The 26,693-nt window shown below is 23.9% G+C and overlaps 2 protein-coding genes across 3 annotated transcripts in view; both read right to left on the bottom strand.

The window, feature by feature from the left end:
- LOC122503301 (protein sickie) overlaps positions 1–26,693 on the bottom strand; it is a 522,267-nt gene that overhangs the window by 484,581 nt on the left and 10,993 nt on the right. For both annotated transcript variants that reach the window (XM_043613785.1, XM_043613784.1), the window contains exons 2-3: positions 22,137–22,254; positions 18,233–18,285 (exon numbers count right to left, since the gene is read on the bottom strand). In XM_043613785.1, coding sequence (XP_043469720.1) covers positions 18,233–18,285; positions 22,137–22,254 — 171 coding nt within the window. The remainder of the gene's footprint in view (positions 1–18,232; positions 18,286–22,136; positions 22,255–26,693) is intronic.
- LOC122503307 lies at positions 11,694–13,001 on the bottom strand. Its single transcript, XM_043613793.1, has 3 exons — positions 12,384–13,001; positions 11,905–12,144; positions 11,694–11,835 (listed from the first exon to the last, which is right to left on the bottom strand). Exons 1-3 carry the CDS (start codon positions 12,590–12,592, stop codon positions 11,790–11,792), a joined length of 495 nt encoding a protein of 164 aa, XP_043469728.1. The 5' UTR covers positions 12,593–13,001; the 3' UTR covers positions 11,694–11,789.

The raw sequence follows: 26,693 nt of genomic DNA on the forward strand, positions 1-26,693 counted from the left end.
CAACTTTTTAAATAATTAAATTCCAGAGAGGAATTTTGAAGAAATTTTTAAGAATAATTACATTTTACGAGGAATTCGATAAAAATTCTTTAACAAAAAAATTGAAATTCTGCGATGAGTTTTATTACTTACGAAATTTATGAAATTTACGAAATTCAATTCCTACACTGAGAAAACTGGAGTATTGGACTAAACATCTGGAGGGACAAATCGTTGATATTTGAGAGTTAGCTATTGGATAACAATCTAAATGTTCAAATACACCATTGACAGATATTCGTGCCATTTCTCTTGGAGGGAAAATGAGTTTATAACAGAGGGACAAATTAACCATCTTGAGAAATCCCTTCCTTATCCGGCGCGAAATGAATAAATATGGCAACCTAACCCCTAAATTAAATACATAAAATGTCAGAAAAATAATTTCGCGCGCATCAGATCGTACACATTTTCTGCGCAACTTTTAACCCTCAGATATAATGGGAGAGAATATACAAGTAGATTTCCATTATCAATTCAAAATTTATTTTAGAATGACTATTTAACTCTCTTCATAAGCAAAGGAAACATACACTTTTTGATCCTCTAAATTTGACTCTCCAGTTTTCTCAGTGTATAGAAAGAATTTGATTTTATTTATGAAAATAATTTAATTTTTGCAAAAAATTTTCTAATAATTCTTTTAAATGATTGAATTTCCTTAAAAAATTGTATTATTTATGGAAATAATTGAAATCTTACAACGAATTTTATGAAAAGTTTTTAAAATAATTGAATTCCCGAGAAGAATTTTATTATTTTACAAAAATAATTGAATTCCCTTGAAAAATTGTATTATTCTTGAAAATAATTAAATTTTTGCAACGAATTTTATTATTTACAAAAAAATTGAATTTTTGCGAATAATTTTATTAAAATTCTTTTAAATAATTCAATTTCCTTGAAAAATTGTATTTTTTTGGGAAAATAATTGAATTCCAGAGAAGAATTTTCTTAAAATTCTTTTAAATAATTGAATTCCCTGGAAAAATTGTATTTTTTGTGAAAATAATTGAATTCCTGCGAAGAATTTTATTATTTATGAAAATAATTGAATTTTTGAGCAGAATTTTATTAAAATTCTTTTAAATAAGTGAATTCCTTTGCAAAATTATATTATTTATGGAAATAATTGAATTCTTGCAACGAATTTTATGAAAAGTTTTTAAAATAATTGAATTCCCGAGAAGAATTTTATTATTTATAAAAATAATTGAATTTTAGCGAATATTTTTAATAAAATTCTTTTAAATAATTGAATTTCTTTGAAAAATAGAATTATTTACGAAAATAATTGATTTTTTAAGAAGAATTATTTTATTTCTGTAAATAATTAAATTTTTAGAAAGAATTTCATTGTTTGCGGAAATAATTCAATTTTTAGGAAGATTTTTATTTAAATTCTTAAGCTTGAATTTCCTTAAAAAATTGTATTATTCATAAAAATAATTGAATTCTTGCCACGATTTTTATTATTTTTGAAAGAAATTAAATTCCTGAGAAGAATTTAAAAAAAAAAAATAATTCAATATTTTGTGAAGGATTTTATTAAAATTCTTTTAAATAAATGTATTCCCTTGTATAATGGTATTATTTGTGAAAATAATTAAATTTCTGAGCAGTGTTTTATTATCTAAAAAATAATTGAATATTTGCGAAGGATTTTATTAAAATTCTTTTAAATAATTGAATTCCCTGCAAAAATTGTATTTTTCGTTAACATAATTGAATTCCTGAGAAGAATTTTTTTATTTAAAAAATAATTTAATTCTTGCGAAGGATTTTATTAAAATGCTTTTAAATAATTGAATTCCCTGATGGAAAAATTGTATTTTTTGTGAAAATAATTGAATTCTTAAGAAGAATTGTAGTATTTAAAAAATAATTGAATTTTTGCGAAAGATTTTATTAAAACTTTTCTTTGAATAAATAAATTCCTTTGAATAATGGTATTATTTGTGAAAATAATTGAATTTCTAAGAAGAATTTTATTATTTAAAAAATAATTGAATTTTGCGAAGGATTTTATTAAAATTCTTTTAAATAATTGAATTCCCTGATGGAAAAATTGTATTTTTTGTTAATATAATTGAATTCCTTTGACAAATTGTATTTTTTGTGAAAATAATTAAATTTCTGTTAAATTTACATTATTTTTGGAAATGTTTAAATGTTTGCGTAGAATTTTATGGAAATTTTTTAAAATAATTGAATTTTTTTAGAAAATTTTATTAAAATAGTAGATATTAAAAATAATTGAAGTAAGTAAAATTGATGAATTTATAATATGTAAGGCGCTCCGTAGGAAGGCATTAATTTGTTTAATTCGTTCAAAATATAAGTACACTCACAAAAAATTTATATTTCATTAAGAAATACTCTATTGTTGTTGTATAAAACTTATTTCTAGGTAATTCTAAATATTTAACCAAAATAAATATTTATTTAATTCGACTTTAACATTTTGTTTAGTAAAATAAAAATTCGGAATTCACCTTCTTGTGATCATAAATTCAGTATCGATTGGTTACTTCGAAGTGTAATAAATATAAACTGAATTTGTTTTAGAGGTAATAGAATTGAAAGAAAGTATTATCGATTAGATGTAACATGCCTCTACTATAAAAGAGTACTTTGGTCCTTAAATGTAGCCATTCGATTGCCATTTAAATACAGTGTTACAAACACGCTCAATAAACTGTTTCATTTAAGAACACAAGAAGCATTCGATTATTGCTTATATACTATCAGCTTTTATGCTTCGTCGTAAACACTATAACTTTGTATTATAAACCACTGTGATGATATTCAAACAAGTTTTCTTTCAATTCACTTAAATATACATACAGTGGACTTTGGAAAAACTTATCACAAACATAATTCAGCATTATGGGCTTTTCAATTTTCATCATTTCAAATTTATGTAGATCTAAATTCCACTATTCTGATAACCTCTGCGGCAAAAGTTTTTCTAACATCCATTATAGATTCCGAATAAATCAAAACTCTTTAATACCTTTTTTGTGCTTTAACACACAACATACATAATTTGAGATACAAGCTCACAACTTGACCTAATGTTAATGAAACAAGTTGCAAATTTAAAAATAAAGAAAAAAAATAGAATTATAATTATAACATAATTTGTAAATTTTGTATATAAGAAAGTCGTTAACATCCACTGTTCGCAGTTGACTAATAAGACTGAGTCATCTAACGACCAAAATGAACTCTCACAAAATAGAAATAGACCCCAATGGACCACTTGGGATCTGAAAATAAACTGCATGTATCATTTTGGATAAAGCCGGGATAAAATAGAGTAGTTGACATTAATTTGTTCCTAATTTAACAAATTTGTCTCTTTTTTTTGTTTGTTGTGCGATTTTTCAAAAATCTTTTCCACACAAAATAAAAGCAAAAGATAGAAATAATACTTTTTGTGCTTAACAAATACAACAGAAACTAACATAGGAAAAACAAATTCTGAAACCATTTACATCTTAAAACCAAAATGATTAAAAAAATTTTATTTTACGATTTGCTACTATTTGAATGCTTTTCAAACATTGTTCATTCTTTTTTTTGGCTCAATTTGACATCCTTAGAAAAATTGTGACTAAAAACTACTTTTTTCTTTTTTTTTTTGAGAATTTGCAATAATTTAAATTCGCTAATACTTGAAATAAAAAAAATCAATTTCAAAAATTTTCATAAGATTCTTAGGAACAATTCAAAAAATTTTAAGAAAATTTTTTAAAACAATTCAATTATTTTCAAAAAGTATTCTAAATTTAATTATATTCACTATTGATTACTATTTTAATAAAATTTTGCACAAGCATTAAATTAGTTAAAATAAAATTTTAATCATATTATTCGCAAAGATTCAATTACTTAAAATTTTTTTTTACCAAATTCTCAGCAAGAATTCAATTATTTTCACAAAGAATACAATTTTTTTTTAGAAAATTCAATTATTCAAAAGAATTTTAATACAATTCTTCGGGAGAATTAAATTATTTTTACAAATATTACAATTTTTTAAGGAATTCAATTATATAAAAGAATTTTAATAAAATTATTAGCAAAAATTCAATTATTTTTATAAATAGATAATAAAATTCTTCAAGGGAATTCAATTATTTTTTAAAAGTTAAATAAAAATTGTTATAAGAAAACAATTATTTTTACAAAAAAAAACTACAATTTCTTAAGGGAATTCAATTATTTAAAAGAATTTTAATAAAATTCGTTGCAAGAAATCAATTATTTTGACAAAAAATACATTTTTTCAAGGGAATTCAATTATTTAAAAGAATTTTCATAAAATTTTTCGCAAAAATTCAATTATTTTTAAAAATAATAAAATTCTTTGCAAAAATTCAATTATTTTTATAAATAATAAAATTCTTTGCAAGAATTCAATTATTTTTATAAATAATAATATTCTTCTCAGGAATTCAACTATTTTTAAAAATCATAAAATTCTTCTCACAAATTCAATTATTCTTAAGAATTTAAAACAAAATTTGCAAGAAATAAATTATTTTCACAAATAATAAAATTTATCGTAGGATTTTAATAAAATTTTTAATGAATTTCTCGAAAAATTCAATTATTCTGAAAAAAATATTATTAAAATTTAATAAATTATTAATTTTTTTATTAAAATAATTGAATTCTCATAGAAGATTTTTATAGAAATTGATTTAAAAATGAAATTCCGTTGAAATTTTAGATAATATAATTTAATATTAGAAGCTTTTATATAGTAGAAATTTTTAGAAATAATTAAATTTCAAAAGATTTTGAAATTGAAACTGTAGTATTGTAATTTTTATTTTGAAAAATTATCCTACATCTATTATTTCTTTACAAAATGATTAAAGTTTTGAATAATTTTGTTTAAAAAGCATGTAAAAAATGTATAATTTTTTGAAGAATTATTACAGTTGTTACTTTTACAAATAGATAAATTTCAAAAAGATTTTACATTGAAATTATTTAAAATATTTTAATTCCTGTGAAAAAGTAAATAAATGTAATTTAATTTAGGAATCATAAATAAAATAGTCTTGAAAAATTATAATTAAAAATTGTTTATAGTTAAATTTCCATAAATAATTTAAAATGATAAAATTAAATTTTCAATTATTTGCAAATTTTGTCAATTAAAATAATTTTTATGTATTTTAAAGAATATCGTTTTTTTACTTACAGGGTGGCCACTTTTCTTGTAAAAAAAATTCACGGTCATTTCCCGGTCCATTCCCGGTCATAAATTATTTTTCCCCGGTCAGAAATAATAACTCTAAAAATAAATTATTCAATGAAAGATTGAAAGAATTTCCTGATTTTTAGACGAAACTTTGACTTTTTCCCAAACCCTAAAAATATTTTACTTTACTCTAAAAATAATTTTGAATTTAAATAGATTTTTTGAAATAAATATTTAATTATTATCCATTATTTTTCCATATAGTAGGTACTCAAATTTAAAAAAAAAATTCAAATTTCAAATCCTTTAAATTTGAATAATTTTTAAGAATTGCTACTGCAACTTATTAAAAATTATTTTCAAAATTTCAATTCAATTATATTCTAGAAATAACTAAAATATTTCTAAAATCCACTTGTTTACAAGACAACTTCATGAAATTTTGAATAATTTGAAAATTTTTCAATTAAATATTACATATTTAAAAACATAACTAATTTGAAAAATGTAAATAAAAATATTTTTAAAGACTAAATTATTCAGAATTTTTAATTAAAATCTTTTAAAATTCAACTTTTCTAAAACTTCAATTTGAAATTTTTTAAAATTCAGTCTATAATAATATTAGTAATATTAATTTAACATTCTAAAAAATCGAAAAATTTGCTTATGAATAATTGTAAAAAAAACTAATTCATATTAATGAAAAATACGGTTTTTTAAAATTTATTTTCTAAGAAAAGAAATTTTATTTATTTTTATTTACTTTATTTATTATTCAAAAATTCATTTTTATAAATTTCGTATCACTTTTGTTCTAATTAGTTTAAATTTTTAATAATTCTTATTTGTTTTGTTATAATAATAATTGCAAAAAAATTTTTAAATTGATTTATTTTTCATTATTTTATAGGATGTGAAATTTTTTCTCTTTGAAATTTTTTTGACAAATTTAATTAAAATTATATTTTGTTTAATTATTGTTAGAAATAGAAAGAATTAAAAATTAAATTTAATATTTTCTTTTTCTAAGTCTGTTATGTTGGACAACAAAATTCATAATTTTCTTATAAATTCTAGAAATTGAATATTTTTATAGTAGTACTTTTTATAAAATTCTCTGACAAAATATATAAATAGATTTTATAGAAGATCATTCAATCTTTTTTAATGAAATATAGTTAATACTTAAGTCTTAAAATAAATATTTCTATTTTTTCTCACAAAGTAATGTGTGTTTTTAAAAAAAAATTCCAAAATCCCGGTCAAGATCAAAATTCACTGTCATTTCCCGGTTTCCCGGTCCAGCGGCCACCCTGTACTTTTATACATTATTTGTAAATATAATGATATTTTTGAAGAAGTTTTTGATTGAATTCAAGAATTCCAAATTAAAATTCGGAAGATAATTGAATTTTCCAAAAAAGTAAAATTGAAGGTAGGTATTATCTAAAGAAAACAAATTTTTTTAGTCATCAAATTTAATTTTTGGATATTTTTACTACTTTTTTCAGTCTTAGAACTGCTTTTTGCTGCTTTCTTATTAAAATTAATTATCGCGTACGAAGCCTCCTACTTTTTAAATTTAAAACCATCTCTCTAAATTTGAATTAGTAAAAATAAATAGTAATAGTAATTTTTACTAATTTATTAGTAAAATTTACTAATTCAAAAGCAAAAGTCAATAATTCAAATTAGTAAACATTTTTACTAATTTAAATTTAGAGAGGTATGGTTAACTTTAGGACTTAAAATAATACTTTTAATGCTAAGATTCAGTCAAAAATGTTTTTAATGTAAACGGTTTTTGCCAAAAGTTGTCTGAAAGTAAAATTTATTTTTTAAAAGAAGAAGAGAGAGAGAGAGAGAGAGAGAGAGAAAGAGAGAAAAATGTAAACGACAAATTAAGAGGAGAAACATGGTCTAATAGTATATTCTCTATCCAGGTTTCTCCACATTCTACTTCTAGGACAGAAATAAAAAATGGAACGTTTAGAAAAAAGGGTAATTGCATAAATTCTATATCATTAGATGGAATCCAAGGAACTTTTCTGCTGCTGGGAAACTGAGAGAATCTTGGGTCACAAGGGCAGGGCGACAGAAACGCGGGCGCGGGGACTAAGTTGCGTGTCGCGCTTCAGTCAGTGTACAGCAAAACACGTGATTCGCCTTTCGTTTAATTATAGACTGTGAATTTCTTAGTCCACCCTCGTCAACATGAAATTGGAAAGCTCACCGAGAAAGCACGCAAAAGTCACTTACCACATGATTTTTTTTTTTTTTTTTTTTTTTCTTTAAACCCTTGATTTCCTCTCTTACTTTCTTTCGACGCAAACAATCGCGATGCAAACAATTCTATATAGTTTGTAAAAATAACCAACTATTTTCAAATTATCATTCTCATTTCGGTGTGAATTTCTTCTTTACGTGAAATAGCAACGTGATAAGGAGAAAATAAAGGAATTTTTATTTTTTACTATTTTTTAAAATGGAAACTAAATTATATGGAAATTCCAAGTAATTTTACTGGTGGAAATTTTTAATTTACGAAAGTCTTTCTATTTTATAAATTTTAAGTGCGAGTTTGTAATTTTAACTTTGACTTTCGATTCGATTTTGACAGAGTATTTTATTTTGATTTTGGTTTCGACTTTCATTTTGATTTTCACTTTTACTTATGTTTTTATTTTATTTTCTTAAAATCTTCCATAAAATTATTTTTATAATAACTTTTAGAGAGGAAATCAATAATTAGAAAATAAAATCCCTGAAAAAATATTCCGACCCCTTTTGGATTTTTATTTTTCTTAAAAATTCACTAATTTTAAAATCAATCCGTAATTTTGTAGAAAATATGTTTCTGTATTTAGAAAAAAATTCCTGAATGAAAAAAAGGATTTTTATTACTTTTGAAACAAATTACACTTAAAATATTTTTACATTCTGTAAGGTACTTTTAGGGCCAACAAATAAAACAATATGATTCACAAAGCAACGTAATTATATTTTAAACAAAAATAATTGGAACAATTTATTAATGTATTACGAGTATGATATATTTCGTGTCTAATTAGGAACTGTTCGTCTAATCATTCGTTCTTTTAATCGCAGTCCCCACTTACTCATAAGTCTAAGCACGCACACACAAATACATAACATACACACACACACACACACCTATATATACAATATCTTACAGTTTAAACAAAAAATTTTCATTTACACTAAAAAAATTCTCACTTTCAATTTCGCCAAAGAACCTTTCAATTTCAATAAAAAAAATTTCTCTGAAAGTGAAAGTTAAAATATTTGGAGTTAAAGTGAAAATATTTTGCATTAAATTCAAAGTGAAAAAACTTTTTGAGTGAAAGTGAAAATATTTTTTTGTGAAATTGAAAGTTAAAATATTTTAAGCGAAATTGAAAATGAAAATTTGTTGTCAAAATTAAAGTTAAGAATCTTTTAGAATTAAAAATTCTTTGAGTTAAGTTCTAAGTGGAAATTTGTTTATAGAAAGTGAAAGTAATTTGGGTGAAAATGAAAGTGAAAAATTTTTAATTCACAGTAAAAGTAAAAATTTTGTTGGTGAAAGTGAAAATATTTTGGGTGAAATTGAAAATGTTTTGATTGAAACGTGCGTTCACGTAACTTTCACTTTTACTTAAAAAATTTTCACTTTCACGCCAAAAATTTTTAACTTTTAATTTCACCCAAAAAAATTGTCACTCGATTTAACCAAAAACGTATTTACTTTCAATTTCACCAAAAAAAAAATTTCACTTTAATCCAAAAAACTTTTACTTTAAATTACATCTAAAATATTTTCATTTTTAAACAAAAGATTTTCAATTTCACTTAAAAAATATTGACCTCCATTAAAAAAAGTTTCACTTTTAATTTCTTCAAAAAACATTTCACTTTCAATACCAAAACAAATTTTGTGTGAAATTTTTTTATAGAAAGTAAAAATTAAAATATTTTTAGTTAAAGTGCAAATAATTTGCGTGAAATTAAATTAAAAAGTTGAGTGAAAGTGAAAATATTTTGTGTGAAATTCAAATTTGAAAATTTTTTGAGTGAAAGTGAAAATATTTTAGGTGAAATTGAAAATTTTTTGATTGAAAGTGAAAATATTTTTTGTGAAATTGAAAATGAAAATATTTTGGGTGAAATTGAAACTGAAAATTTGTTGGCAAAAATGAAATTAACAATCTTGTCGAAGTAAAAATTCTTTGGGTGAAATTCTAAGTGAAAATTTTGTCATGGAAAATGAAAGTATTTTTAGTGAAATTGAAAGTAATAAATTTTAAATTAATAGTAAAATTGAAATTTTTTTTTGTGAAAATGAAAATATTTTGGGTGAAATTGAAAATTTGTTGGCAAAAATGAAATTAAGAATTTTTTGGAAGTGAAAATTCCTGGGGTATAATTCTAAGAGAAAATATTTTCATGTAAAATGAAAGTATTTTGGGTGAAATTGAAAATGTTTTCATTGAAAGTAAGAATTTTTTAAGTGGAGGTGACATTTTTGTGAGTTAACGTGAAAATTTTTTGCGTTAAAGTAAAAAATTTCTTTAGTGAAAGTAAAAATTTTTGCGTTAAAGTAAAAATTTTTTTAGTGAAAGTTATATTATATATTGAGGAAGCTAAATGGTCATGAAATGAACAACTTGTTTTAGTTTTTACGAAGAAACAAATCGAGATTCACAGAATATTTCAACCATATCGTACGAACTGGCTAGGAACTTCAGCATGTGGTTGTTTAATTTGGGGGGAAATGGGTCACTCACTTTAACAACACGTTCGTCTATAAACAAAACGAATGAAGTAAATCCTTTAAAGACAGAAGTCCTTAATGAAATGGGCGAAATAAATCAGAGAACCAAAGCCGCTATGAGAAGAATTTATATTCGTTTTCTGAAACAAGAATATATAACGACGTCGTCCAAGCGTGGGGAACCAATGATTGAATTAAACCAAGATTCAGAATCAAGTTCATCATCAAGCTCTCGATCACAATCACATTCTGGCTCACAATCACGCTCACACTCTGGCTCTCGGTCACAATCACATTCTGGCTCTCAATCACGCTCACACTCTGGCTCTCGGTCACAATCACATTCTGGCACTCGATCACAATCACGCTCACGTTCTGGCTCTCGGTCACAATCACGTCCTCGATAACGCTCGCGGTTACAATCACCTGCACCAATAAGAAGCAGAAGGAGAAAAACTCTATATAAAAAAATTAAAGCCAATGATCTTGTATGAGCAGTCTATAGCAACCTACCAAAACGCCCTGGTATATTACAATAGAAGGAAGGAGTGAAAAAAAATCCGAAGTAAATTTTTTTGAAAAACCCATATTCACAGAAAATAAGACTTACTCCATCCAATCAAATAAAATATGTCCATTCGATTATTTTAACGCCGAAGAAATCCATAATACAACACCCAACGGAAGCAAAACAATTTTGATTAATTATTTAAAAAATTTATATTAAACCGGATTATATCTTCAGCGGATTCGCGGAAAACGTCCTGGTATACTACAATACAAGGGAAGAGTGAAAAAAAATCCAGAGTAAAATTTTTTGAAAAAACCATATTCACAGAAAATAAGACTTACTCCATCCAATCAAATAAAATATGGCCATTCGATCATTTTAACGCCGATGAAATCCATAATACAACACCCAACGGAAGCAAAACAATTTTGATTAATTATTTTAAAAATTTAAAAATTTATATCAAAGCGGATTATATCTTCCGCGGATTCGAGGAAAACGTCCTGGTATACTACAATACAAGGGAAGAGTGAAAAAAAATCCAGAGTAAAATTTTTTGAAAAAACCATATTCACAGAAAATAAGACTTACTCCATCCAATCAAATAAAATATGGCCATTCGATCATTTTAACGCCGAAGAAATCCATAATACAACACCCAACGGAAGCAAAACAATTTTGATTAATTATTTAAAAAATTTAAAAATTTGTATCAAAGCGGATTATATCTTCCGCGGATTCGTCTACCGAACTCGAATTATTACTTCTAGGTTCTTTCTGGGTCTCTTCTGTTTCCACAGCGAGAGATGACTTTTCCGCGGATTTGTCCTTCGCACTTGATTGATTACTTGAAGGTTTCTGGTTTCGAGAGTGATGATAACGGTTCTGCTTATCCTCCTCCTTCTTCATTTTAATTTCAGTCCTGTCTCTTTCCTTATCCTTTTTCGATTCCGCGAATTTATCCGTCGCACTTGATTTATTATTTGCACTTGCATGTTTCTTCTGGGTTTGGGTATCTTCTAATTCCTCAACGACCAATGAACTTTCCGCGGATTCATCCTTCGCACTTGATTTTTTCAGCTTCTGTTTAACCACTTTTCTATCCGCGGAAACGGACGGCGAAGAAGAAAGATAGTAAATTTCGGAAAATGAAATATTTTTGTCACAATATTGATTAATAAAAGCATCCGATAGTTCTGCAAATGAAGATATTTCGTCGCTATCCTCATATTTTCTTTTCTTCATTGCTTTTTTTTTTGCTTATAAACTTCTGAACACCTGACGGTACTGAAAAAAAACTTTCCTGTATTCCGCGGAAAGAGTCACTGCAAATGGAATAATGTATATTATACCTACATATGTTCCCGAAAAGTTCGCCTTGCCATGGCCGCCGTCTCCTCATTCTCTTCTATTTTATTAAGAGCATTCAACGCCGCGACGAGAACTCTTCCCCTGCGGCGAACTGACGATCTGATGTAGATAAGAATATCATGGTTTTCAATGCTTTTATGGAAAACCAAGGCCCCAAGAACAGCAGCCGCATTCACGCAAATTGCTCCAATTGATTTGACATCCAAATGAAACATTGAATACGTTCTGAAAAAACATAAGACTATAGTTTATCCGCGAAAAAAGTATAACCAAAAAATTAACACTTTGTCTCAATAAACTGCACAGAATATTCGCACAGGGACATAATATTGGGAAATCTCTGCGATACCGGTAATTTAATTTCAATTTTCAGGTAGGAAACAACACTGGATCCACGAAAAAAGTCGGAGGTTATATAACCAAAAAAACTAACACTTTGTCTTAATAAGCTGATGAGTACTTACTGCCTTGAACAATGTATTCCACATACAGTTGGATTAAGTTGATTCGGAAATCCTTCTCTGAACGTTCTTACTCCGCCAACATCTTCAATGAATTGCCCGAGGGTCAATAGTAATATCGATGGGGCATATGAATCGAAGCGAAGTCCTTCCCGGCGTAATATCAAACAATCCCCCGGTGTCATGAAGTTGGAAATTACGATGACATCCATTTAGGAATGTATACAAGTTTCACAAACTCTCAATATGCCTCTCGAAATACTGTTTATCATAAGGAACGACTGGCATGATGACTGTGGTTGGTTGTCAATTTACGGGAAAAAAATTAACATTAAAAAACAAATGAGGATTTATATGAAGTTGCTGATCTTCTGTGCTAAATAGCGATCGTCTTTTCATTCCGTAAATTGCGATTTCGTAAATTGACCACACACCTGTATCTAAAATTTCGAAAAATGCACCATGTATCAAGGCCGCGGAACGAATGATGACTATGCACTCTTAGCGTAAGGACGCGGTGAAAGGCGCGCCATCTGTGTGCGGAATTTTTTGAAACTAAGATGGACGCTCAACTTTTGGCGGCAAGATTCAAATGCAGTACTGCACAGGAAATCTCCGCGCAAAAAGTCGAACATAACTAAAATGTCAGGAGTCACTGTGCGCAATTATAAGGACCTATTTTCTAAACAGTATGATGCTATTTTAAAAGATAGGTCCTTATTTATTTATTTAATAACATAACGGGACATGCCCTTTCGTACATTACGTACTCCCTAATTCTAAGAGTTACATTTGTAACATATAAAAACATATATTATAGTGACATAATCTTGGGAAATCTCCGCTATACCGGTTATTTAATTTCAATTTTCAGGTAGGAAACACTGGATCAGCGGGAAAAGTCGGAGGTTGGACTTAGAAAAAAATTGGCTCCGCGAAAAAGGTATGACCAAAAAATTAACACTTTGTCTCAATAAACTGCACAGAATATTCGCACAGGGACATAATCTTGGAAAATCTCCGCGATACCGGTAATTTAATTTCAATTTTCAGGTAGAAAACACTGGATACCAGTAAAACTGGTATACTGGATTACCAGTAAAAGAAATGTAAAATATCGCTGAATGATATGCTATAAACATTAATTAATATTTTCGTTAGCGATCACGTATAATTATTTCTAAATGAATCCAGTGTACGATTTTTTTATTAATAGTGATGGCGCATATAATTCAGTTGGACAAGGTTCGAATATTTTTTCTTCATCAATGGCGAATATACTTTTTATAAAATCCTTCTTTTCCGCGGAAGTTAAAAACACCAAATTTTCAAACTCCTCATCTTTTTCATTGTTCGATTCGTTCCATGAAAAAAATCCGAAATCAAAGTCACTGCTACAGTCGGTTGATGTGGATACCGATATGTCCGCGGAAACAGTCAGCAGTGATTGCTTTGCCATTCAGTTTCAGTTTTGTTGAGTGGTTCGCGGTATTCGCTGATGCAGATACCGATATGTATTCCCTTTATCTTTTATATATACTTATTTGACATTTTATAATCCATGTGACTGTTTCCGCGGAATTAGTTTTTTTTTTAAATAATTATATGTAAGATAAAGGGGGACAAAAAATAATAATATTAATCAGTGAACAGTAAAACTTGTGAACACTCTCTATAATTTGAATTTTAAAACCTCTTTTTATATATTGGACATGTGCAAACTTGTTGGACTTGTGAACACTCTATAAATTAGACATGCTTAAATTAAGAGATTATTGATTCCGCGGGTAAAGTCAATTTGTAACTAAAACATCAGCTTTAATTAAGAGATTATTGATTAAATAATAATTTCAAATAATAAAAATTTTTATTTTCGCGAATAACAAAAACTTTGTTCAAAATTACAAGTTCCGCGGAATTGGGTACGACGATTCTAAAAAGTTTTCTGCTTCTAAAATAGTTACAACTTTATAAACACATAAAATATAGGTAATTAGAAAAAAATTATTGGACTGAATTCCTAACTATTATTTAAACGATACATAACACCTTTTGAATTAATTTCTTTATTTGATTCGATCCTTCAATAATTTACATTCCCTCAATATTGAATTCTAATGCATATATTATGGTAATTTGTCACATATTGGAAAGAAATGAGCATTTTTAGGTAATCAAATATAGAGAAAAACAGTCAAAAAGTTATGTTTCTTGATATGTGGAGTCAGGATGTGACGTGGCATCTTTCCCGGAGGTAAATTCAAGATCAATCGAGAGCCGAAACCTCCCACCAAGATATTGTGTATATAGAATCATTTTTATATAGAGAAAAAGAAAGGAAAATAAGTGCGAAATATTGTTATTGATTCTGTGAAATATATTTATATACTTTATTATATAAGTGCGACTCTTGTAGATTTAATCCAACATGTTTGATGTGCGGAAGTCAGGAAGAATTAAAATTCATGAATAAATTTATTTCATAGTAAAGAAAAAAGTATTCGACAGAGAAATTTTTTATTAGAAGTATAAGGAAACTTCAAATATATATATGCGTTTTTCAGACACCATATGGCAAATGCTCAGGGTTGAAAATTTATTTTATTGGGTAATTAAGAAATTTTAAAAATTCTAATTTCACTGTTTTTATTTATACCAATATTAATATAAAGTAAGTGTAGATAACAATTTATTACTATGTCATTCCTTTAAAACTTACATTTTTTATATTTTTATTTTTTAAATATTTTTTTTTTACTTTCTGGAAAAGAAAAAAATACCTTTGACGAATGAATTGAATTTAAAATTCATTGAAGTTTTTACGAATAAGAAATTTTTACAAAAATTAATACTTTATAATATTCTTTGGAAAAATTCAATTATATTCATAAATAATGAAATTCTTCTCAGGAATTCAGTTATTTAAAAAAAATTTAATAAAGTTATTCGTAAGAATTCAATTTTTTCATAAATAATAAAAATATCACGGGAATTTAATTATTTTCACAAAAAATACAATTTTTCAAGGGAATTCAAATATTTAAAAGGATTTTAATAAAATCCTCCGCAACAATTCAATTATTTTTTTAATAATAAAATTCTTCTCAGAAATCCAATTATTTTTTAAATAATAAAATTCTTTACAGAAATTCAATTATTTTTATAAATTTTAATAAAATTCGATGCAGGAATTTAATTATTTTCAAAAATAATACAATTTTTCAAGGGAATTTAATTATTTAAAAAAAATTTAATAAAATTCTTCACAAAAATTCAATTTTTTCATAAATAATAACAATATCACGGGAATTCAATTATTTTCACAAAAAATGCAATTTTTCAAGTGAATTTAATAATTAAAAAGAATATTAATAAAATTCTTTGCAAGAATACTATTATTTTATAAATAACAAAATTCTACTCAGGAATTCAATTATTTTTAAAAATTTTAATAAAATTCGATGCAGGAATTCAATTATTTTCAAAAATAATACAATTTTTCAAGGGAATTTAATTATTTAAAAAAAATTTAATAAAATTCTTCACAAAAATTCAATTTTTTCATAAATAATAACAATATCACGGGAATTCAATTATTTTCACAAAAAATGCAATTTTTCAAGTGAATTTAATAATTAAAAAGAATATTAATAAAATTCTTTGCAAGAATACTATTATTTTATAAATAACAAAATTCTACTCAGGAATTCAATTATTTTTAAAAATTTTAATAAAATTCGATGCAGGAATTCAATTATTTTCAAAAATAATACAATTTTTCAATTATTTTTATAAATTTTAATGAAATTTGATGCAGGAATTCAATTATTTTTAAAAATAATAAAATTTCTCAAGAAAATTCAGTTATTTTTATAACTTTCAATCAAATTCAATGCAGGAATTCAATTATTGTCAAAAATAATACAATTTTTCGAGGGAATTCAATTATTTAAGAATAATTATAATAAAAGTCTGCCCAAAAATTCAATTATTTTCATAAATAATAAAATTCTTCTCAGGAATTTAATTATTTTAAAAAAAATTTAATATAATTCGATGCAGGAATTTAGTTCTTGTCAAGAATAATACAATTTTTCAAAAGAATTCTATTATTTAAAATTATTTTAATAAAATTCTTTTCAAAAATTAAATTATTTTTTAAATAATAAAATTCTTCCCAGAAATCCAATTATTGTTAATAATAATACAATTTTGCAACGGATATTAATTGTTTAATAATTTTATTTAAAAATTAATGTAAAAATTAAAATGTAAGTAAAAAATGAAAATGAAAGTAAAAGCGAAAGTGAAACTAAAAATCTAACAAAATAAAAGTAAAAGTAAAAATGAAAATGAAAATGAAAATGAAAATGAAAATGAAAATGAAAATGAAAATGAAAATGAAAATGAAAATGAAAATGAAAATGAAAATGAAAATGAAAATGAAAATGAAAATGAAAATGAAAATGAAAATGAAAATGAAAATGAAAATGAAAATGAAAATGAAAATGAAAATAAAAATGAAAATGAAAATGAAAATGAAAATGAAAATGAAAATGAAAATGAAAATGAAAATGAAAATGAAAATGAAAATGAAAATGAAAATGAAAATGAAAGTAAAAATGAAAATGAAAATGAAAATGAAACTAAAAGTCCATCAAAGTGAAAGTGAAAATGAAAATGAAACTAAAAATCCATCAAAGTGAAAGTGAAAATAAAAATGAAAAGAAAATAAAAAATGTCAAAGTAAAAATGATGCTAAAAATATATCAAAATAAAAGCAAAAGCGCAACAGTAAAAATTTATAAAAGTGAAAGTAAAAATCTGTCCAAATGAAAGTAAAATTGAAAGTGAAAATAAAGTCTTTTAACGTAAAAGTGAAAATGAAAGTCAAAGTAGAAATAAAAATGCAAAATCAACCTCTGTCTGCACTCTTTTGCAAAAAATAATTCTCAAAGAGGTTGTCAACCTTTGAAATAAATATGTTTTTCTTTCGATACAAACATTATTAATTCAAAATTTTTACACTCTTTCACTCTTGTATTAAAAATATGTTACACTTTTATTTCCGATGAAGGAGAAAAAAAAGAAAGAAGAGCAGAAATAGATCTAGATTTGGCACTTAACCTGAGTCCAATTTATTTATTTTCACATGTTAAATTTTGCTTTTCGACGTTTCATATCGTGCGAATGCAATGAGAATTTGAAATTTAATCCTTCCTCGTTTCGTAAGAGCTTTGGGTCGTTATTAAGGATTACATTACGTTTTAACGTTCCTTCATCGACGTTAATGTTCTTCAAGTACCATTGGATCGTCTGTCTAACCATTTTCACTAATTTTTTCGAGTCGCGCAATAAAAAGTCATGGCTCGTAAAATTCCAATGAGCTTTAAAAGGCGCGTGAGAGAAAAAAAAGAGGGAGAAAGAGAAAGAGAGATATTTTTTTTCACTGATCTATGTTAGTTTTTTGTTCGTTGCAGCTGCATGAGCGCGTGCCGCGTCTCTTTACATCTGATACGTAATTACCAGAGGAATATATACGCATAAACACTCTACTATTTATAATCGACTTAAGAGGAGAACGGTCTTAAAAGTATTATCTCCGTAAGGAAGATGATTTCCCTCCAAGTGTCTTCTCTAATTAGAAAACTTTTTTCGAATTTTTACTTTTATAATGAGCGCACGGAATTCTGTGTCGCGCGCTAATTTCCACCAAGGGAACTTTAGAGTTCAGAAGATATTTCTAAATAACGAGACTCAAGTCTCAAGACTTGAAAAGCACTTTTTTAATATTCGGACAGAAAAAAGAAAGAAAATAGTTTTGTGAAATTTTTTTTTTTTGTTAAACTCACCATTTGCTGGGCACTCTTTGGCTTTCGATTGACGTCGATCACTTTTTGATTTGCTGAAAACAAAAATTATGTTCCGTATAGAATTTTAGAGAAAGAAAAATGAGACAAAAAATTTTTTAAGTTAAATTTATCTCTAATTTTCTTGTTCATAAATTTTTTATAAATTTTTGCTTTCTGTTTTTGTTACTTTATTTTTGTTTATTGTTACTTAACTGAACTTAACCTAACAAAATTGTTACTTAAAAGACAATTGCTAAAAAATAACATTGATTTGAAGTCAAAATAAAATAAATTGTCGCATTATTTTTCTTTTTTTTGTTGGACTTTTTAGTTTTTCCATTTTCCTCTTTCTGTAAATTTTTATATTGGCAATTTCTATGTATTTAGTTGATTACTTTTTCTAAAAAATATTTTCAAAAAAATATTTTTCTAATATTTTCTTATATTTTCTAATATTTTCTAATATTTTTTAGAAAAACTAATTCTAAAATAGCGATTTCATAATGAAATCACTTTACTAATAAATTTTTTTCTAAAAAAAATATGATTTATAAACAAATTTTTTTAACTTGATTTTATATTGTACTTCATGTTTTATAATTATAATAATTAAAGATGACGACCGAGTGATAAAATCAATATTTTATATTATAAGAATATTGTTACTGCAACTTCTTAAAAATTATTTTCATCATTTCAATTCAACTATTATTTTCTAGAATTTTTAACTAAAATTCATTTTTAAATCAATTAATATTTTTTAATGATTTTTAAAAAAAGTTCTTTAAGAATTTTCAAATCCATTTGAATATTAGAAAATAAAAACTTCAAATAATTTTTAAAAAAATTCAATTAGACTTTTTCAAAAAATTGATTCTATACAGAATTGTCAGTTCAAAGTATGAAAAATTTAAATTTTTAAAGATTTTAATTTTAAACCTTTTCAAAATTCAAGTATTTCTAAAAACTAAATATTAATTAAATTATTATCTAAAATTATAATTATAACTGAAATTCATTTTTAAAATCAATTTGTATTAAAAAAAAAATAAAAAAAAAATTCTACCAGAATTCAAATATTTAAATACTAAAATAAATAATTTATTGAATAATTAAATGTTACCAAAATGGAATTCTCAAAATTAATTTTTTTAAACAAATTTTTAAATAATTGAATTCTTTGGACGAATTTTAAAAAAAATCTTTTAAGAATTATTACATTTTTCGAGGAATTCGATTAAAATTGTACTAAAAAAAATTAAAATTCTTGAATTGCTGAGAAGAATTTTATTATTTAAGAAAATAATTAAAATAATGCAAAGTATATTATTACAATTTTTTTTAATAATTGAATTCCCTTTAAAAATTGAATTATTTGTGAAAACAATTGAATTCTTCACAAATATTTTATTATTTATGAAAATAATTGAATTTTTGAGAATTTTATTAAAATTCTTTTAAATAATTGAATTCCCTTGAAAAATGTTATTATTTTTGTAAATAATGGAATTTTTGGTAATAATTTTATAAATTTCTTTTTAAATAATTGAATACTTTTGAAAAATTGTATGATTCATAAAAATAATTGAATTCTTGACAAAAATTTTATTAAAGTTTTCAAATATTTGAATTCCTGAGAAGAATTTTATTATTTCAGAAAATAATTAATTTATTCTGAAGAATTTTATAAAAATTTTTTTAAATAATTGAATTTTCTTGAAAAATTGTATATTATTTGTGAAAATAATTCAATTCCCTTGAAAAATTATATTATTTGTAAAAATAATGGAAATTATGCATCGAATTTTATTAAAATTTTTAAAAATAATTGAATTCTTGAGACAAATTTTACTATTTAAAAAAATAATTGAATTATTCTTAAGAATTTTATGGAAACTTGTTCAAATAATTGAATTTCCTTGAAAAATTGTATTAGTTGTAAAAATAATTGAATTCCCTTCAAAAATTCTATTATTTGTGACAATAATGGAATTTCCTTAAAAAATTATATTATTTGTAAAAATACTGGAATTCCTGCATCGAATTTTATTAAAATTTTTGAAAATAATTGAATTCTTGAGAAAAATTTTACTATTTAAAAAAATAATTGACTTATCCTGAAGAATTTTATAAAAAGTTTTTTAAATACTTGAATTTCCTTGAAAAATTGTGTTATTGTAAAAATAATGGAAATCCTGCATTGAATTTTATTAAAATTTTTGAAAATAATTGAATTCTTGTGAAGAATTTTATTATTTCAGAAAATAATTGAATTAATGCGAAGAATTTTTTAAAATTCTATTTAAATAATTGATTTTTTTCGAAAAATGTTATGTTTTAATTACTTGACTTCCTGTAAAGATTTTACTTATATTATTCTTGAAAATAATTTAATTGCACAGAAGAATTTTATTATTTACGAAAATAATTGAATTTTTGCGCAGAATTTTATTATAATTCTTTTTAATAATTGAATTTCCTTGAAAAAATTTTTGAAAATAATTGAATTCTTGAGAAGGAATTTTATTATTTGAAAAATAATTGAATTATTGCGAAGGACTTTATTATAATTCCTTTAAATAATTGAATTCTCTTGAAAAATTGTATTTTTTGTGAAAATAAATGAATTTCCATAATATTTTTATTATTTATGAAAAAATTGAATTTTTGTGAAGAATTTTATGTAAAGTTTTTTAAATAATTGAATTTCCTTGAAAAATTGTATTATTCGTGAAAATTGTTAAATTATTGCTACGAAGTTTATTAAAACTTTTAAAAATAGTTGAATTTCTGCGAAGAATTTTTATTCTTTATGAAAATAATTTATTTCTTGAGATTTTTTTTATTATTTTTTATTTATAATTATAAATAATCTAAATAAAAAGAATTTAATACAATCTAGTTAATATTCTATATTATATTCTTTTTGGTTTTTCTTATATTCTTTTTCCGCAGCGCATTTTTTTGTCTCATTCTCACAAAAAAAAAATATCCTAGAAAGGGATTAATATACTTTTAATTTTCTATTTTTAGTTTAATGCAATTGTATTGTGTGGTATGTGAAACATGGTTCTTTAAATCTAATATGTTACTTATTCTTATATTTAACTGTCCATTGCCATAAAAGCTTTGAAATACTTTGAAATGAAAATATATATGTATACTGTCAGTGGATAATCGTTGGTGTGACACGTAACCCGTCTCGAAATTTCATACCGTTTATTTCGCTCTTCCGGGTTAGGACTTGACTCACAATGGAAGTAAACTCACAATAGAAGTACAAGCGGAGTGTTAATATTTCTGAGATATAATTTTTTTAATTTCACGCAGACAGAAGACGAGAGAAAGAACTTTTATTCCTATAGAAAATTACATAATTTAAAAAGAGAAAAAAAAATGTATATTTTTGCTTTTTACAAAAAAAAAATTGAGTTTTTATATGAAATAAATAGAAAATTTATTAAAAAATAAATTTCTTTAATTATTAATTTAATATTATTTCTTATCGAATTAATTGCTTTTTGACTAATTTCATAATTTATAGAGTCCGAATCCATTTGATTGAAGACTTCATTCAAATTTAAAATTTTACACTTTATTTTCTTAAAGATTCTTATTTACTTCCCATTCATTATTTTGAATTTGATTTTTTTTTCTTAATTTAATTTTTGTTTTTTTTTTAAAGAATTCGATTCTTATATTTCTCCTTAATTTGATTTTTGTATTTTTAATTAAATTTTAATTTGTTTTATTTTTTTTTAATTAAATTTTTATTTATTTTCTATTCATTTCCTGAATTTGATTTTTATTTATTTTGAGTTATTTTTTTTTATTTCCTTAATTAGACTTTTGCGTTATTTTTGAATTTCACTTTACAATAAGAAATAGTGAAAAATAGACTTACTGACGGCCTCGATAAGGTCGGCAAGAAGAACTCCGTCGCAGAGATCAGCCTGGAGGTCTGTAACTCGCCTCTTGCAACCGCCTCGTTCCAGATAATGATTCGCCCAATCGGTGTAGATCTAAACAAAAAAGTAGAACCAATAAATTAGACAAGAGCCACTTATCACTCAATTTGCAGTTTCATAAATGATGTAACTTTTCTTTTCTTCCTCATATAGAGAAAGATTAAAGAAAAAAAAATATATAACTCAAATATTACGTCATTTATAAAAGACAAAAAAAGGTTAAACATTTTTTAAATTCCACAGTTTTTCAAATATATTACATTTCTTATATTTCTTTTTTAACTGTTATGCTTTAAAATTAATTACAAATTTGATAAACTTTCCCAATAAAGCAATTTGTCCTATTGTTTCTAATTTTTATACAATTTATACAAATTTTATACAATTTAAAGAAAAACTATTTCACTATTACTGATGGTTTTTTTTAAGTTGATCGCAAAATTCGAATTTTTGAAAACAGACATCGGATTTGTCATCAGTGACCATAAAAACCCCCGAGTAACAAGTTTGGGGTGAATTCAACGAACTTTAAAAAATTAACCGCCATATTGGATCCGCCATTTTGAATTTTTACAAACCAACGTTAGATTCGTAATCAGCGACTCCAAAAACCCCCAAGTAATAATTTTCAAATGAATCCAGTGAACTTTAAGAAATTAGTCCGCCATTTTTGAATTTTTTTTTCCTTTTATTTTTACCGTCACTGACAGATTTTTATCTGTTAAAGTGAAAAGGAAAGTGAATGTAGAAATAAAATACTTAATAAAATAAAATAATGAACCCCAAGTGTCTACTACTTTAATAAAAATTCCCAAAAGAATTCAATTAGTTAAAAAAAATGTTAATAAAATTTAACGGAAACATTCCATTATTTTCATAAATAATAAAAATTCCACTGGAATTTAATTATTTTAAAATTATTTTTATAAATAATAATAATTTTTTATAGTGATTCAAGTATTTTCATAAATAGGTAATAAAACTCATCGCAGACTTTCAATTATTTTCATTACAATTTTAATGGAATTCCTCGAAAAATGTAATTATTCTTAAAAAATTTATTAAAATTTATCAAAGAAATTCAACTATTTTAATAACCTTTGTTACAATTTATTTATTAGAATTTAACTATTATTTTCAATATGTTTTTAATTAAATTTCTTGAAAGAATTAAATTTTATTTTCGAAAATTTTAATGAAATTTTTTGTAACAATTCCATTTTTATTGAAAATAATTTTAATAAAATTCTGCGTAGAAATTTAATTTAATTTCCCAAGAATTCAATTTTTTTTTAAAAGTAATATTTCATTACGTTCAAAAATTTACAATAATTCTCGTCAAAAATTTCAATTATGTTTATAAATAATAAAAATTTTCTCCGAAATTCAATTATTTTCAAAAAATTTAATAAAATTCTCGCAGAATTCCAATTATTTTCGTAAATAATAAAAATTCTTCTGTGTAATTAAATTATTTTCAAGAAAAATATAAATAAAGATCTTTACAGGAAGTCAAGTATTTAAAACACAATTATCATAACATTTTTTGAAAAAATCCATTATTTAAATTGAATTTTATAAAATTCTTCGCAATAATTCAATTATTTTTTTAAATAATATAAAATTCTTCTGAGCAAATCAATATTTAAAAAATTGTAATAAACTTTTTGTTGAGAATTCAATTATTTTCACGATTAATACAATTTATCAAGGATATTCAATTATATAAAAAGAATTCTATAAAATTCGATGCAGGAATTCAATTATTTTCACAAATATAATAACAATTTTTAAAGGGAATTCAATTCTTAAAAAAAATTGTAATAAAATTCTTCGCAATAATTCAATTATTTTCTTAAATAATAAAATTCTTCTTAGCAATTCAATTATTTAAAAAAATTTTAACAATACTTTTGTCAAGAATTGAATTATTTTCACGAATAATACAATTTGCCAATGAAATTCAATTATTTAAAAGCAATTTTTTAAAATTATTATTAAGAATTCCATTATATTCGTAAATAATACATTTTTTTAAAGGAACTCAATTATTTAAAAGAATTTTAATAAAATTCTGAAAAATTCAATTATTTTCTTAAATAAAATAATTCTTCTCAGCAATTCAATTATTTAAAAACTTTTAATGAAATTGTTGTCAAGAATTCAATTATTTTCACGAATAAAACAATTTTTTGAAGGAATTCAATTATTTAAAAAGAATCTCATAAAATTCGTCGCGAGAATTCCATTATTTTTATAAATAATACAATTTTTCATGGAAATTCAATTATTTCTAAGAATTTTAATTAAATTATTTTCAAGAATTCAATTATTTTCACGATTAATACAATTTTTCAATGGAATTAAATTATTTAAAAACGATTTTTTTAAAATTAAACTCAAGAATTCCATTATTTTCATAAATAATACAATTTTTTTAAGGGAATTCAATTATTTAAAAGAATTTTAATAAAATTACAAAAAAATTCAATTATTTTCTTAAATAAAATAATTATTCTTCTCAGCAATTCAATTATTTAAAAAATGTTAATAAAATTGTAGTCAAGAATTCAATTATTTTTGCGAATAATACAATTTTTTAAGGGAATTCAATTATTTAAAAAGAATCTTATAAAATTCGATGCAGGAATTCCATTATTTTTACAAATACTACAATTTTTCAAGGGAATTCAAATTGTTCAAAAAAAATTGTAATAAAATTCTAAAAAATTCAATTATTTTCATAAATTATAAAATTTTTGTCAAGAATTCAATTATTTTTATGAATAATACAATTTTCCAAGGGTATTAAATTATTTAAAAAGAATTTTATAAAAATTATTATCAAGAATTGTATTATTAGTGAAAAAGAATTAATAATACAATTTTTCAAAGGAATTCAATTGTTTAAAAGGATTTAAATAAAATTTTTTTCAAGAAGAATTCAATTATTTTCATAAATAATCAAATTCATTTTAAGAATTCAATTATTATTTTCATAATTAATAAAAGTCATCGTAGAATTTTAATTATTTTTAGTACAATTTGAATCGAATTTCTCGAAAAATGTAATAATTCTTCAAAGTTTTTTTAAAATTCGTCTAAAGAATTTGATTATTTAAAAATTTGTTGATAAATTTTTTTTTGAAAATTAAATTTTAAGAAACATTTAATTATTTAATAATATATTTATTTTTGTATTTAAATAATTGAATTCTCGTAGAATTTTCTAATACTTATAATTAAGAATTCTAATGAATTGATTTTTTCAAAATGTTTAATGAATTTTTTTTTTTTTTTTTTTTTTTTTTTTTTTTTTTAAGTTTTTAATTTGAAGAATTTCCGAATAATCGAAAATTTTCTAAAATTAGGGAGTTATTTAATTTGTGTAAAATATAGATGTAGTTTTAAAGACCTGGAAAAATTCTGTTTTTTTTTAATCTGGAAAAGTCAGGGAATTTGAAATGAGCAAAAGCGAGAAAACCCTGAAATCTATCACAGAGAAATAAAAGTAAAATTAAAAGTCTCTTTAATTTAAGTGAAAGTGAAAATTGTTTGTGATTTTCAAATTCAATTAATTCCGTAAAATGAATGAAATTTTGAAAAAAGGAAAGAGTTTTGTTGCTGGATTTCAAGAAGAAGAACATCACGCACGATTGAGAAATCTTTTTGGATTTCCGAGTTGGTCGATTGCCATAAAAAAAAAAAAAAAAAAAAAAAAAGTGGAGTGCACTTAGAAGATGAAAGGGAGAGTTGCATGTGCATTGATGCACAGGTCCAGAAAAGTAGAGTGCAAAAGGGAAGGATGACATTGTCTAAAAATGACGTGGCGCTTAGATCGATATTAGTTGACTGTCTCTCACTCACATGTACATATAAATTTATATTTATACATCTGAGGACAAAGTCTTGTCGAGATTGAAGTTTTTCTGAGGCCTTTAAAGTATAAAAGACGCACTCGCTGATAATGACCGGTTAATGGACCTTTTAAACCAAATTCGTTGCTATCGTCTTATCTTTATTCAGGCTTTTGAATTCGTTGCGGGTGGCTACTTGCTTATTGGACAGCAACTTCCATTCGTCCATGTTTAAGGTGTCTACTGGCGCCTACCTCAATCCACTCGACAGCAAGATTCATGTTATTTTCAAATTTACAGCATTCTTCCTCTTATCGATACAGGCAATCTCAAATTTCATTTCTCAATAAACTATTCTCTCAAAACTATTTGATATTAGACACACGCACGTCAATAAAGTCTGGTAAATTGAAATATTATAGATAAAGCCAATTTCAATACGAGCCGATGTGACAATTATTTTCTTTTTCTACTTGGGAGAAAAAATACTAATTTTCAATTTCAAGAAGGAAAAGTAGTTTGCTAGCCATTGAAGAGTATTATTTCCAATATATATACCTATAGTTAAAGAGAAATCTCAACTCTCCAAGGAATACAAATTTTCCTGTACAATAAAGATTTTTTGTAATAAATATT

The sequence above is a fragment of the Leptopilina heterotoma genome, unplaced genomic scaffold, assembly GCF_015476425.1.
Source record: "Leptopilina heterotoma isolate Lh14 unplaced genomic scaffold, ASM1547642v1 Lhet_26, whole genome shotgun sequence".
In the NCBI taxonomy this organism is placed as follows: domain Eukaryota; kingdom Metazoa; phylum Arthropoda; class Insecta; order Hymenoptera; family Figitidae; genus Leptopilina; species Leptopilina heterotoma.